Genomic DNA, 16383 nt, shown 5'->3' on the forward strand with positions numbered 1-16383 from the left:
ATTTATTGACTTCTCAAGCAACGTTTTTGTAATGTTAATTCGATGATCTAATTGTGTGCCAAAATGTTCTTAATTTGGACACTTCTCTCAGCAAATATTGGAATATGTGATAAAGTGCAATTAATTTGATTAATCAATGTGATGTAATTAATCAAAGTGATTGACAGCCCAAGTTAGATTATTTTTAAATAGGTCTCCTCCTTACAGTACACTCAATAGAATCCATTAAGATGCTTTTACATCTTAGATATCACATCTTTTTTATATGATATGCCTATGTAAAGCCACTACAGGGCTATAAATGCATCTCAAGAACTTAAAAACATAATTTCTCGAGCTTCAACACAGTCTAAACCACAACAGGAGACAGTCAGTAATTATATTCCTCTCATTCACTGCTTTTCTGATGAGAAACGATTTGGCTTCGAAGCTACAGTGTCGTACTATATAGAGAACTACACGAAGAACAACATGCATTATGAAATGCAGAAAACTAGGACTATCCAAATGATTGTGTGACTATGTACATTATTGAACTCAACACGCCACATACATTTGAAATGTCACTTCCTTCAACCAGAAAAGCTGAATGCAATGGTTAGTGGATCTCAATATCGATCTTTATGTGGCTACCTTCTACAACGTGAATAAATCGCTCACATATGTGGTCAAATTTTGCATTATATATAGACTAAAATATCTGTGATTAGCCACTGGATGGTAAATGTTTAGATTTCACTCAACAGTTATTGAGTAGTATACTGGTGAAGAAGTTCAGCACAGAGATACTTTCACTGCACGTTGAGAGTAAAAGTTTGGTTTGACTCATTCAGTATAATGTTCGTCCAAAGACGAGATCAACACAATCCATCTGTCATTAAATAATGTGTCTTTTAATTACACTCAGTTGTTGATAATAAACAACAACAACAAAAAAACTCTAAAACACAATAAAGTTATTGTTTATGTGTGCTAAACTGACAGCTCTAGATGAACAGCTGGTATTCTAAAAGCGGCTGTACCATTTTAGCACAAGTTCCACAAATCAATTTAAATACTAGAGATCTGCAAGGACTAGTTGACTAAACGGTACTGCTGCTGCCAGTCGGCACTGAAATTACTAGTCGTCGGCATTTCCGTCTTACTTTATATTTTTTATGTAAACTCAAAATACAGTCATGTTCATGTTACCTTTTAAATTATTAAAAAAATAATATCTGGTACAGATGAATACAAATTTTCATTTCACATCCGGCTGCATGTGTTATTACCTATTTCACTCGTGGCGCGTGCTGAAAATGTCCTTTCGCAAGATGAGCAAAGTAGCTATGGGCATCACTTCTTCAGTGGTGCTGAAAGCGGATTTCCGAAACTTAGGCTTGCCAGTTGCAATAGATGTTTTACACATAAGGCCTCTTTAAACCTGTGCATTCCTGCAAATTCTATTCTAGCCAAGCAGGCTTTTTCAAGTGCAGCATAATCATAATAGGTGAGTCTGGTCACGTCATTAACTGAACTATGTTAACATGTTCTTTTCGATCATCAAAAATGTATGGACTGAGTTTGAAGCCTAGTATATGGCTATTATAGGCTGGTCTGAGTTTGAAGACAAGAATATGGCTATTATTGGCTAAGTATGCCTATTTTTCACATTACTTTTACCCTGCCAGTTCATCAATTAGGCTTTTCAAATTAAATGACAACTGCTAAATTGGTTAAACTATCTTTCATTCTTATTCTGAATTTCATTAGAACAGGCTATCAGGGTTGCTCTTATTGGTCTTGCACTGCCTATTCATTCATTTGTTTTCAATAAACATGTCTAATGTTGATTCAGTGAAGGCCTGTTGTTTTATCACACACAATGTTTTGTTTAAATGTCATTAAAATTAGTCTTTGTGCACATCCCTACAGTGGCAAATACTTGTAAATGGTACAATTTACTGTATGTATATAAACAATAAACATGTAAAATATATCAATGCAATATAATAAACTCAGCAAAAAAAAAAATAAACGTCTCTTTTTCAGGACACTGTATTTTAAAGATAATGTTGTAAAAATCCAAATATCTTTACAGTTCTTTATTTTAAAGGGTTTAAACAATGTTTTCCATGCTAGTCCAATGAACCATAAACAAATCATGAACATGCACCTGTGGAATGGTAGTTTAGACACTAAGGGCCCTATCTTGCACCCGGCACAAATGACTTTGTACACTGACGCATGTATCATTCCTATTTTGCACCCGCACAAAGCGGGCTTTTCCCTCCACAGACGCACGTCAGTAAACTAGGAAATGAACTTTGCGCGTGTTTCGGTGCAAACATTCCCTAGTGCTATTTTGCAGTTCCAGAAAACAATTCCGCCACTGACCAGAAAAAAATCTAGTCTAAAGTCAGTGGCGCGTTGCGCGTTGTTCATAATGCTATTTTAAGCGTGCATGCTTGGCCATAATGTAGCGGGTGCACAACGCGCATACACTTTGATTCTCTCATCAACACAGATGCAGCAGTTTTTATTTTTGCAAATCATACATTATAACAAGGAAAAATATTAACACATGAGGGAAATCATTGTGGTGTCCATGAAGATGTAAAAAAATGTAGGCCTAAATCTAGCTTACACATTTACCCAAATTTTTCAGGCTAATTGTAGTAATGACGGATCAGACCTGTTTCCCCAATAGTGGCAAGACACATATGTATATAAGGACATCTGACAAATTAGTTTGTCCATCAAGAACCAGGAAAAAAAAAATCTGAAGACTGCGAAATCACCTTTACCATAATGTAAGTACATTAAAAACCTTACTCTTTAACTTACCAGTTTAATTGAGCTTCCCAATCCCAATCCGCAAGCACCACGGCGGGATTGGACACTTGAGGGTTGCTTGCATTTGCTTGGTTGGGTGCTGATTTGAAAGCCCCCAAACCCTTCAACGCTTTCAGCGGTAAGGGTGGACGCGGCAATGTCCTCTGCTGGCGTCAGGTCCTGAGTAGAGGCAGATTCACCTCCCGTTATACGGTGTGTCCGATTGTTGCTAGCAAGCTTGGACTTCCCCCGTCTTCTGATGTCGTTGTAGCACTTGCAGCACTGGTGCGATGTCCTGGGGATGCCAGCTGATGAAACAATTGTGGCTATTTCCTCCCATGCCTGTTTAACCGATGCTGATTTGGGTGGGTCCAATCCCCATACAACGTCACTTCTCTGTCTTTCACTGCCCTGACAAGAACGTCGGTCTCCTCGGCTGTGAACCGCTCCTGGCACGCGCCTGGTAAATCCGCCATAATAATAACAATCCACCATGCAACATGCGCACCTGCTCTTAAAGGGTATGTTGGATGACGCTCTGATTGGTTTATTTCACGTTACGCCCAAACCACACCTATAAATAATGAAGCTATTTCAGACCAAACCCTTTTAAACTTGCGTCGGGCGCAAGAGTCATTAATCCCACCGGTAAAATAGCAACAGCGCCCAAGACCCGCCCACAAAGTTACTTGCGCTTCGTGCTTGATACTTGCGTTTCAGATCGTTAAAATAGGGCCCTAACAGCTTACAGACTGTAGGCAATTAAGGTCACAGTTATAAAAACATAGGACACTAAAGAGAACTTTCTACTGACTCTGATAAACACCAAAAGAAAGATGCAGAGGGTCCCTGCTCCTCTGTGTGAATGTGCCTTAGGCATGCTGCATGGAGGCATGCAGACTGCAGATGTAGCCAGGGTAATAAACTGCAATGTCCGTACAGTGGGACACCTAAGAGAGTGCTACAGGGAGACAGGAAGGAAAGCTGATCATCCTCACAGTGGCAGACCACGTGTAACAACACCTGCACAGGATCGGTACATCCAAATATCACACCTGTGGGACAGGTACAGGATGGCAACAACAACTGCCTGAGTTACAACAGGAATGCACAATCCCTCCATCAATGCTCAGACTGTCCGCAATAGGCTGATAGAGGCTGGACTGAGGGCTTGTAGGCATGTTGTAAGGCAGGTTCTTACCAGACATCACTAGCAACAATGGTCACCAATGGGCACAAACCCACCTTCGCTGGACCAGACAGGACTGGCAAAAAGTGCTCTTCATTGACGAGTTTTGTTTTTTTCTCACCAGGGGTGATGGTCGGACTCCTGTTTATCAGCGAAGGATTGAGCGTTACACAGAAGCCTGTACTCTGGAGCGGGATTGATTTGGAGGTGGAGGGTCCGTCATGGTCGGGCGGTGTGTCACAGCATCAGCGGACTGAGCTTGTTGTCACTGCAGACAATCTCAACGCTGTGCGTTACAGGGAAGACATCCTCCTCCCTCATATGGTACCCTTCCTGCAGGCTCATCCTGACATGACCCTCCAGCATGACAATGCTACCATCCATACTGCTCGTTCTGTGCATGATTTCCTGCATGACAGGAATGTCAGTGTTCTGCCCGGATCTCAATCCCATTGTGCACGTCTGGGACCTGTTGGATTGGAGGGTGAGGGCTAGAGCCATTCCCCCCAGAAATGTCCGGGAACTTGGTGGAAGAGTGGGGTACTCACAGCAAGAACTGGCAAGCTGGTGCAGTCCATGAGGAGGAGATGCACTGCAGTACTTAATGCAGCTGGTGGCCACACCGGAAACCGACTGTTACTTTTGATTTCGACCCCCCTTTGTTCAGGGACACATAATTCCATTTCTGTTAGTCACATGTCTGTGAAACTTGTTCAGTTTATGTCTTAGTTGTTGAATCTTTTTATGTTCATACAAATATATACATGTTAAGTTTGCTGAAAATAAAAGCAGAAGAAAGGAGAAAAAAATTATTATAGTTTCCAAACTTACGGAAGCCCACAAAGGCCATAAAAAAGTCAGGACATCAGACAAACAAGATAGAAAATGAATAATAATGCATGGTCTCTGTGGGCTTCCATATGTTTGGAAACAATCATTACTTTGTGATTACATTTGGTGACACAAGTGGCAAACATTTTCCTAAAGGGGCAGTATGTAACAATTTTCATGTAATATTCACCTTTTTTTTGCCAATGTGTGAACGGATTGTAATGCAACGTAAAACATTTGCCCTTCCTGGACTTCCTAGATTGCCTATTAAAGCCTGTAGACTGATTTTCATGTGAAGGGAGCGGGTCGGTTTTGACGGAAAAATCCAAAGGACGAGAGCCTTGCCTCAGTGCTTCTCTTCTGCTATTCAACAGCGACAACAAACTGCAACACTAGGTAACTGTAAAATAGCTCAAGGATGGGCAAGGAGGAGGCGAGAACCGGCTTGTCAATATAAATGATAATTTAATGAAAACTTAAACCAAGACACATAAACAAACACACACGACGGACATGCCCATAATTCTCTCTCTCTCGAACCATCGTCACCGGCCGCCTTTATCCCTCGCGCGCCTCATCAGGCCGATTGGGGACCGGGCGCGCGATATTCTGATCGGCCGCGCCCCCCCTCCGCTCCACAGTAACGTTATCTTAGAAATGGAACCCAGCAAACGTCCGGCTCCCAGCACAACACCGACTCCTACACAAACTCAGAGTTAGCAAAAACAACAAAAACTTTTATCTACTGAATCTAATCAGGCTAAGCGGGAACGTAATTGTGGTCGAGCGAAAACTGGAGAACATCGGCATGACATTTGATTCCTGGAGGGACCTTCGTTCGGTTTTGTAGACCAAAACAGACCCTGAATTGGCATTCTTCTTATTGGACAGGTACGCTTGCCTAACTGCAAAGCATGTGAAATATAGTGCCATAAGGATTGATCTGTGTAATTTTAGCTAACTTGATCTTGCCTGCTAAAGCTGATGAATTGCAAGCTACCTTGCTTGCAAAGTCAAATATACAGGATAAATGTAAGCGAATACACTGGTTTCTTGATCGTAGTACAACGAATGACGTACAAAACATACAATAGTGCAACACAACAGTAAACTGTCTGGTATAGTTCGGTAGTATGTAGCTGTAGTTTTAGTAAAACAATCATAACTGTGTCATTTTAATTCCACTGGTTTCTATATGAGTTGTGCTGACCCAGTCACTTGTACAACACATTTAACCGCAATCCAGTCGAGAGGATCTGTCACTGCAAACGATCTACAATACATTTTTGTGGATTAAAGCATCAGATTAATGGCAAATTATCAATTAATGAGAACTGAATTCACTCTTCCCTCAGCAAACACACATATAATGTTTTCTCCCATACAAACAAAAGCAAGAGGATGTGCTGAAACAGGATCTGTACTGTCTTAAACAAGAAAGCAAAATGTTCATTCCTGTTGCCATGATTCCTTATAGAGAATGTCTCCTACACACACACAGCCCACAGATCTCTCTTTCCTCCACCTCCCCCGGCCAGCATGAACACAGGAGTGCTCAATCTCTTCAGTTTAAAGATACTCGTCAGCCTTAGAAGAAATGTTTATCTACTACAACATTGCTAAAGCTATAAACTATGCCAGGAAGGAGGGTCCCTCTTTTTTTGTCTAAGCTCAAATAATAGGGTTAATGGGCAGGGTCACGGAGGGCGATTGGGTGGCAATTACAATGGTGATTGATGAAGCTATAACTGGTTCATCTGCTGTTTACCCAAGAGCTAAATTTCCACCTGCACACCGTCCCTGTTGAAAGAGACGCTGTCATAGAAAGCTCTATGCTCAATGGATATGAGAAATATATAAATAAGCGGTGCCACATTATGAAATGTTCTTGCTTTACAATTGCTATGGCAATGCCATGGCAACAGCTGAAACTGCAGCGAAACCTGCCTTTTGCACGATGCAAGGCTATGCATACTCTTAGGATGACTGGAGCTCTACTGATCTTAAACTGGTTCTTTCTTGAATTAAGAAAAGCAATTTCACAAACTATGCTGGGATTTTAGCTGCACCTTTGAGGTATACAACTATTATTGTCTTTCATTAGGGTAGTATCACTCAGAAACATGCCAACAATAAAAGTTCCCATGACTGGCTAGCTAACTGGTAATGTGACAATTAATTAATTCACCAGCCAATTCCACCTGTGCCACACACACAATGAGGTGCAGTAGTATATGCTTTGGGAGAACTGGCTGACATCTTGGTAGGAGGATGTATGGAGCTTGGCATATCATTACAGTGATGCCTTTACCAGAAATAGATCAACAGAAACCAGTATTGTAGAACAGGGACAAATCTTACAGATGTGCTGCATACAGTACACATAAACACACATGCAAAAGACAAAGAGCATAATGACATCCTGTAAACTAGATACAAAAAGGCTAAAGAGCCAGAGCATTACTCAATCACAATTTATTTTCCATGGTACTTCAAATCCTATCCTTAATTGAATTTAATTATAACTAGGCAGCCCAGAATTGGAAGCATTGCAACAAAAACACGTGCTTCACAGGAAATAAGGGAAAGTATTTTCCACCAGATGCCATACTCTTCCTGTCTCTTTTTAGAGTAAAAGAAACAAACAAACAAAAAAAAGGTCCCAATTATTATTGTGTCTTTAAAGCAATAGTTTACCCAAAACTGAAATCTCTGTTATAATTTACTCACCCTCATGCTGTTCCAAACCCATATTTATGTGAGAACTTAGGCTGAGCACCTATTGTCAAGATTTCTGCTGAGAAATGACAACAATTTTGTGTTGTTTATCACCAAAACGTATCGTTTGCCTTGGAATATGACACAGTTGGACCACTTTTATGATACTTTTGGTTCTTTCTTAAGCTTTACAGTGTGGCACTATCCACTGCCATTGTTTGAAATTCATTAAAGCGGCTGTTTGTGCACCAACCAATGAAGAAATGTCATATGGGTTTGAAATGACATAAGAGTGAGTAAATTATGACAGTATTTTCAATTTTATGTGATTCATTGTTTTAACTACTATGTACTTCAAGTATTTGCACAATGCACTTTGTGTACATATACTGCTACTTCATTCTGCAAAAAGTCTTGTGATTTTGCATACTCAATACTCTTACACGGTTTATTTAGGGTCCCCTAACCATAACCCTTACTCTTAACCCCTAACCTTTGTAGCAGCCGAACAACTCTTATCTACACAATAAGTACATTGTATCAAATGCTTCATTCATAAAAAGTACAAAGTAATTAAGACAAATAATATAAAGTGGAACTAAAAAATTATTCAATTATTTAGCTGTTACATTTCCCTCCTGAGTTTCATACTCATGCTCATAAATAATTTTGAATTCAATACTAGTTATTCAAAACCACAGAATTACATGTATGTATTTTTTCATTAGGCGATCCATGACTTTAAATAGGCTGTACATCTTACAGACAATGGCTTCATATTACATTGGAGTCTTTACAATAATAATCCTCCCTTTGTGAGATCAAGGCTATGCCAAAAGTCTGTTTTTATCTTGTGAGGTACTTGTCATTTGATACATACAGCTGTAACCTATAAATATGGTTAACATTGATTGAAGATACCGCACATCATGCAAATGACAAGCTATATAGTTTTTTATACTAAGGAAGATTGATACATTCTAGACTTCCAGACAAACCATAAGGATACACCTCTAATGTGACAATCTTAAAATGCAATGCTAAGTGAAGAGAATATATATTGATGATTACATTATGCTAACAGCATCAAAAATATCAGATGGATCACTGAGTGCAAACTTTTAAGAAACAAGCTGTATCTGCAAGGGCACATTCTTGTAAGGTTTTCAGTGATCATCATAATGCCTTTAAATTTAAGTTGCATTGACTTGTATCACAAACTTTTGACCTCTTCTATGCATGGTGGCTTGTTGCTTTTCATATGGTAAAGTATGAAAGGGAGGTATAACAGAATCAGTGTGGCAAGAATTAATGTAATTTAGTTTCAAATACAAATATTTGTTTGTTTGTTGATTAAACTAGTTTACTGATACCCAAAACATACATTTAAAAAGAGAGAACATGTAAAATCCCAAATTTGTCAAACTGTTATAAATTTGCAATAACTTGCATATATTAACTAACCACGTTGGAAGCATCCATTTGTTAGCAGTTCAATATTGTTCATGGACTACTGTTAAGAACTGTTGTACAATTATTCAACCCACAAATCCCTATTCAAGAGCTGAAATGTTTACCAAACACGCAACTACATAAATGTTTTCTGCCCAAAATTTACCCTCATGCTTCACAGAAGAAAGATTTTGAAAAATACGAGGTAAATCACATCAGGTAAATCAGTAAATTTCATTTTGGAGGGGATTATCCATTTAATGTTTTCACTCTATCTTTATAAAAGCACATGTTGTGTTATCTGCGATGGACTGGCGACCTGTCCAGGGTGTCCCCCGCCTTTCGCCCAATGTTAGCTGGGATAGGCTCCAGCCCCCCGCGACCCTGTACACAGGATAAGCGGTTGACGATGGATGGATGGATGGATGGATGGATGTTGTGTTATATTGTATAGGTATCCTTGGCAAGAATTGCTGGTTTGGCCTTTTAAAAGCATTCATGAAAAAGAAAGGAAGTTATCACAATGTGGTAACAAAGTCAATGGAAGGAATAAAAGAACAGACTGTAAAGCCCTTTGTTGGAGCGTCTATTAGTCCAGCTTACATTTCAGGACATTAGACACACAACGCAATGTTTGACCGTTTGTCCTTGGGTTCAGAACCAGCCTACCTGACCAAATGCTTTTTGATATGCTTCCTCTGGTAACTCACGGCCACAGAGGAGCGGTAAATCACTTCATATGATTAGATACAAGAGGGCTATCATTCACCTACTGAGTGCTTTCCTCTACCAATGGGAAGCAGATACTTTAAACGTCCAGTACTATTATATATTGTAACTCTCAATTAAATGGACCTTAGAATGCTTGAAAAAATGCTGCTAATTCCATAACATGAAGCAAATGTAATTCATAATTCCATCAGTGGCTTTATATCGACACATGTTTTTACAAAGCAAAGTCATGCAGAAAGATAAATGCATCAAATCTGAATATCGATTCAGCAGGAAAAGCCGTTTTTCATAAAAAATATGTAATTGTCCAACATCAATATGCAAACATAATAGGACAATCTAAGCACTTAAACATGTATCACTTCAGTCTAGAAGACCCAACCAAACCAAACCTTTTCTACTAAAACATGAAGTAAAATGTGTTCATGCTAGATTACAGTGGGGACTTCCCACACTTTGCTGAAGTGTAAATGAATCCCATGCAGTAGGTATGCTGTGACTAAGAGTTACCTGGCTCGCTCCTGCTGTGATGCAGTCGCCGAAGGCATTGCGTCGCGTGAAAAAGGTCACCAGCTGCTGCCAGCGAGAGGAAGACGAAGGCAGTTCTTCACTGGAGTTATGCTTGGCCCACTGCCTCTGTTTGGATCCTGGTGCGGCATGGCCGGATCCGGCATTGGCCCGACCGCCTCGCGGGTACAACGTGTTGTTACCGAAGATGTAGTTCATCACAGCCCTTGGGGCCAGAGCGACAACAGCGCCGAGACAGTTCGGAAAAAGTGGAAGCGTGGCAGTTGTAGGAGGGAGCACCTAGATAAGGTTACAGCATCCTCTCCCAAATGTAACGACAGAATGCAAGTGCAAATGCAAGTGTAATGTTAAAGCCGACAGCCTTAAATCCATCCATTGGCTGACTCACAACCTTCCTGTCCTCACCAGCTTGAAGATCAAGTGTGCAGCAGTCTCATGCTTGAAGGTGGAGTGGGCAGTAGGAAGGGAGGAGGTGATCCAGCTGCCCACGAGCAAAGCACACTACTCTGGGCTCTGACTTGGGCTCCAGACGAGAAGAGACTGAAGAGAGGATCAATGAAGGAGTGGGTAGCTCTCTGTGCATGGGGGAGAACCTAAGAGCCTGGAGAGGCAGGAAATGGGTTCAATTAACTGGCAAGTGTTGCAGTAGAAAGCCCACAGTTCTCAAGGGATTCTTAATCTAAATGGACTGGGGCTACAAGATTGTCCACAAGCAGGTATAAATCACATCACTTCTTTAAAAGCAAAAGAAAGCCTTCCACTGCAGATTAAATATAGATGCCAGCATTCAGGGTGGCACCCTGACGAAAAAGAAACGATTGGTGTTATTGTGATCCTTTTCTTCCTAGGCATGGCCATGCCGAGAGGACGCCAGTTCTATGGCTGATTATTAGAGCCAGTCAAGTCACGCCACAAAACTATTTCAGCAACGCTATTGATTTTTCTCCTCTTGCACTTTAGGCTAAAAGCTTCATTGTTTGAAAAGATATGATTACCTAATCATTATAAAACTTTGTGCTATCAAACATACTCACAGCTCTGAACATAAGAGAGACAGAGTACAAGATCCAGTGAGATCCAGATTTAAAGGAAATTCCAAGAAGAGAGCGTGTAGTACACATTCATATGAAGCTGATTCCATGCTGTCTGGATGCTCCTTCTGACACAGATCGGTTTTCACACACTGCAGTCGCTTTCCACACACATTTGATTCAGTGAGGGAGAGACAAAAGGCTGTGCCTTCACAAGCAGGAAAAAAAGAGAAAGCAAATTCAAAAATAACCACGTCTTTGTTAATAAGACTAGAATTATTGCACATCTCCACCATGGCAATGCTCTGCAGTCAAAGCTATTGATGGCAGCTCTGTGCTGGTAAAAACTATCCAAGGTGTGCCACAGGTGTCAAATGAGGTAACAGACATTGTCACGGCATGTGCCTCTATTTCCCTAGGACCAAAACCATGGCAACAGCTTCCACATCAAATAAAGCAAGCCACCCCACAGAGCCTGAGCACTGCGTTCTCCTCCACCTAAATAGCTTATATTCACAGTGCTTTAATAGAAATTAAAGAAACACATATAATGGGCACATACTGCACAGCATCTGATCGAAGATACTGGCTACAGGCATCAGAGCTACTGGCAATTTTCAAGAAGGAAGGGAAAAACAAACAAACAAAAGCATGACAGCTTTATTTGGTAATGGAAAAAAAATGCACTAAACCAGCGAACAAAAATGGAGAAATTACAATTTATGAAACCACAGGGCATTATCTTTTAGAACAGTTACTTAAAAAATAAATTATAAAAAAATATATATTTAAAAATGCTCCAATATTCAATATTTTTAATTATTATTGATTTATTCTGCAGGTCTATGGTCACAACAACAGCTCTATTTGCAAGTCCATGCAAACCAAACCATGACATTAGTAACAGAAAATAATGTCACTAAATCTGCATCTAAAATTATTTATTAAATAAATGTATAAATAAAATATATTTTTTATATATATAATAATGGTTAAAAAAATGTATACTAAAATACAAATTTCTTTGCAGAAGATGTAAACAACAGCTCAACTTGTAAATCCATACATTCCAAAGACTACATGTTACATTGGAACACATCACTGCCTTGAGACAATGCCTCAGGACATGCTTCCCAGCATTCTCATTTAAATCTGACCTTCTAAATGTTGGAGTGTATCAATAATTCATCAGCAATTACATAAAAACACTGTGCGTTTATTTGTCATGATTGTTGCTGTGGACCCCTCACCATGGTTTACCAATTCAACGGACATCTTGAAAATCCAGATGTCATGTCATGCTGTTCTTTAGAATGACTATTGCAGTAAAATTCTTGTGTAAAATGAATGATAGGCTATATCAAAACTAGATTTTAGGTTAGAATTTAAGAGGTAGGCTATAATCAGCATGTATAGGTCTTGTAAATGGTCATCATTTCCTTTAAGATTCTTTTTAGAATTTAACAAATTTTACAAAATTCACGAGTTCATTTTAAATGGTCCAGTGAAACAAGTTAAATGTATGAATCTAGGATTCTAGAAAGCCACAGGAGAACACCCTCGGTGGGGCATGGCCCATGGCGGCAGGTTTGGTTGGTGGTGTTGGTTGCAGGAGGGGCCATGGCATGCAGGGCGGAAGCAGTCTGGGACCGCTCCACAGTTGAGGGTAGTGTGTAGCTGTGTAGCCTTTTCGGGGGGGGGGGGGCATCTGTGTCAAACAGTCATCAGCATCAAACACTGCTGTAACGCTCTCCGATGCAGCCACGATGTCGTCATCCAAAGACATAACTTACTGCCTACTAGACAGTGCTCTATTCGGTTCAATGTGCAAATCAAGTCCAAAATTTTGATGCAACTACGATTTTTTTCAGGCCCAACCGACTGAATTTACATTAATGTCTCATAAACAAAGGCATTTGCAGCATTACAAAGTGAATTTGATAGTATTAGCACTCAAATATTATCCGGCAACCACCTGTCAATCAAACAACACGCAGCTACAGACGTCAGGAAATAAAAACACAATCTTTTATATTTTATCTAGATCAACAAACCAGTGGTTGTCTTACTATTGTGATCGATGTAATGAACACCCCTCTTCTAGACGTTGAACATAGGCTAAGTATAGAAACTTGCTCAGAAGTTTATCATACATATCGCGAACATCTCTATTGATAACATCGCCTTAATCTCTCACATCAACCCAATAATCTCAGTGATAGATAGATAATTTACAGGCTACATTATTGACACACAGAATCTAGTAAGAAGAAAAAATGTATTTACCTCAGTATGTTTCTTCAAGGCAGGATTAATGATGATATCTGGCTTAAACTCACAAGACACAATCAAGCAATTGGCCTTTTTCCCTGCGAAAAACCCTTTTAGGTGCTGCCGTGATGTTTAGACGAACTGTGCTTGAAAAGATTGAGCCAAATCTGCAGCTGCTGTTCAAGTGTGTGATTTGATTTGATGGGAGTCACGAGACTCTCCCTAGCCAATCATGTTGATGGATAAAAATAAAAACAGGACAAAGAAGTAGCAAACACAAATGGTGGGAAAATAGCACAGTAAAAGTACAGTTACAGCACTTAAAATGTGCTCAAGTAAAAGTATACAATTTTTAAACTACTTAAAAGTACAATTCCTAGAGAAAACTACTTAATTACAGTAAAGTGAGTATTTGTAAATCGTTACTTTACACCTCGGCTGGATTGTAAATTAGGATTTTGTTTGTGGACTTCAGTGCTGCATTTAATACAATCATTCCCAAGCTTTTACAAACCAAGTTGGTCCAGCAGGCTGTACCAGACTCCATCTGTCTCTGGATCACTGACTTCCTGACAAATAGGAAGTAGTGTGCCTTCTATACAAGATGTTTATGATAAATGATGCTGAAAGTGAGCAATTAAAATACTAACAGAGGCATTGCGTCGCGTGAAAAAGGCCACCAGTTGCTGCCAGCGAGAGGAAGACGAAGGCAGTTCTTCACTGGAGCTATGCTTGGCCCACTGCCTCTGTTTGGATCCTGGTGCGGCATGGCCGGATCCGGCATTGGCCCGACCGCCTGACAGCAGCACTGATGGACTTCAGTGCTGCATTTAATACAATCATTCCCAAGCTTTTACAAACCAAGTTGGTCCAGCAGGCTGTACCAGACTCCATCTGTCTCTGGATCACTGACTTCCTGACAAATAGGAAGCAGCGTGTGAAACTAGGTAAACATACCTCTGACTCACTGACTCTCAGCACTGGGGCACCACAGGGCTGCGTACTCTCTCCATAACTCTACTCGCTATATACCAAAGACTGCACTGCTAAGGAGCCCTCCATTAAAATCTTAAAGTTTGCAGATGATACAACACTCATCTTCCTCATTACAAACAACGAAGAGTTTGCATACAGACTGGAGGTGGAACGTCTGGCGTCCTGGTACATTGCTAACAACCTAGAGCTGAACGCTGTAAAAACAGTGGAGATGATTGTAGACTTTAGAAGATCACCTCCACCCTCATTCCCCCTAGTCATCAACGGATCACCTGTTGTAGTCAAAAAACCTTTAAGTTCTTAGGGACAATAATCTCCCATGACCTAAAATGGGACAATATCACTGCTTCCATTACTAAAAGGCACAGCAAAGTATATAACTCTTGTGGCAGCTAAGAAAGTTCAACCTCCCACAAGCACTGATGACACAATTCTATACAGCCAACTGTCCTCATTTCAACCATTTCTGTGTGGTTTGGATCAATTACCACATGTGAGAGGATGATACTCCAGCACATCATCAGGACAGCTAAAAAAAACATTGGCTGTAGTTTGCCTTCTATAAAAGATCTTTATGATACATGATGCTGAAAGTGAGCAATTAAAATACTAACAGAGGACTCTTCACATCCTACCCACTGTATTTTCCAGCATCTTCCATCAGGAAGGAGATTCAGGTCCAATAGAACAAAAACAACAAGACACAAGAACAGTTTTTTCCTAGAGCTGTATCTTTGCTGAACACATAAGAACATAGGTGGTGCTGCTCTCCCTAATATCATGAGCCATTTTTAGTGTATCTCTGTTCATTTGCATTTGCACTCTCTGTCCATACATACATGCAGTACATATTGTATACAGGTTATTCACTGTTGTACACCTCTTCTTTTCTCTCTTTATCTATTTGCACATATTTATATTTACTGTGTTGTATTACATGTCTGTACTCATAAGCAAGTTTGTCTTATGTACAGAATCTCACAAAAGTGAGTACACCCCTCACATTTTTGTAAATATTTGATTATATCTTTTCATGTGACAACACTGAAGAAATGACACTTTGCTACAATGTAAAGTAGTGAGTGTACAGCTTGTATAACAGTGTAAATTTGCTGTCCCCTCAAAATCACTCAACACACAGCCATTAATGTCTAAACCTATGTCCTTTGTCTGCAACTGCCAAAGGGTAGTTGACAAATGGCCAAGAAAAAGTACTTTTTTTGGAAAACATAACTTTTTAAGAAAAAATACATACATTTATGGAGTATGAAAACTGTAGTTTCAGAAAATAGTAGTGGTCACTCATTTTGTCAATAACTTCACATATTTTTTTCACGTTTTCACTCAACAGTACTGTAAATATGTCCTATGGTGTGACATTTAAAAAGTACTAAGAAATTATATTCAATAACATAAAAAAAAATACTTGAGAGAATTGTTCACATTATTCAAACATTTTTTAATTAAAGTGCTATTTATTTTACATGAAAGTACTAATTAGAATAATTTTCACCATGAATAGATGAACTTGATAAACTTTTCCCTACAAATGTCAATAAAACTTTTTCGCCAACCTTACAAAACTGTTTGAAATTGTACCCATCTAAGAGGATATATTATTGTAACTCCCCTAATGCCAAACTTGACTCTTTTTTTAAAAGATATTTTAAAATAAGTATATTTTTATGTTGTTTTATGTTTGTCACACCATAGGACAAAACGTCACACCAAAGGACAAAGATAGTCATTGCATAATGAGTCAGCATATATAGTGTTTATTGTAACAATTATAAAGGAAGACATTTGTTTTTATTTTTCAGC

General features: G+C 39.5%; 1 protein-coding gene across 16 annotated transcripts in view; it reads right to left on the reverse strand.

Moving 5' to 3' along the window:
* The window catches only part of LOC127646859 (disks large homolog 1-like), a 258238-nt gene that overhangs the window by 119803 nt on the left and 122052 nt on the right, over positions 1-16383 (reverse strand). Inside the window, exon 1 of one of the 16 annotated variants that reach the window (XM_052130781.1) lies at positions 10247-10519. The exons of 14 other annotated variants lie outside the window; for them this stretch is intronic. In XM_052130781.1, coding sequence (XP_051986741.1) covers positions 10247-10462 — 216 coding nt within the window. In that variant the 5' untranslated portion in view covers positions 10463-10519. Of the gene's footprint in view, positions 1-10246; positions 10520-16383 lie in introns of those variants that run through there. One more of the 16 variants, XM_052130783.1, reaches the window with a different exon arrangement.

This window comes from Xyrauchen texanus, chromosome 7 (assembly GCF_025860055.1).
Source record: "Xyrauchen texanus isolate HMW12.3.18 chromosome 7, RBS_HiC_50CHRs, whole genome shotgun sequence".
NCBI classification, from domain to species: Eukaryota; Metazoa; Chordata; class Actinopteri; order Cypriniformes; family Catostomidae; genus Xyrauchen; species Xyrauchen texanus.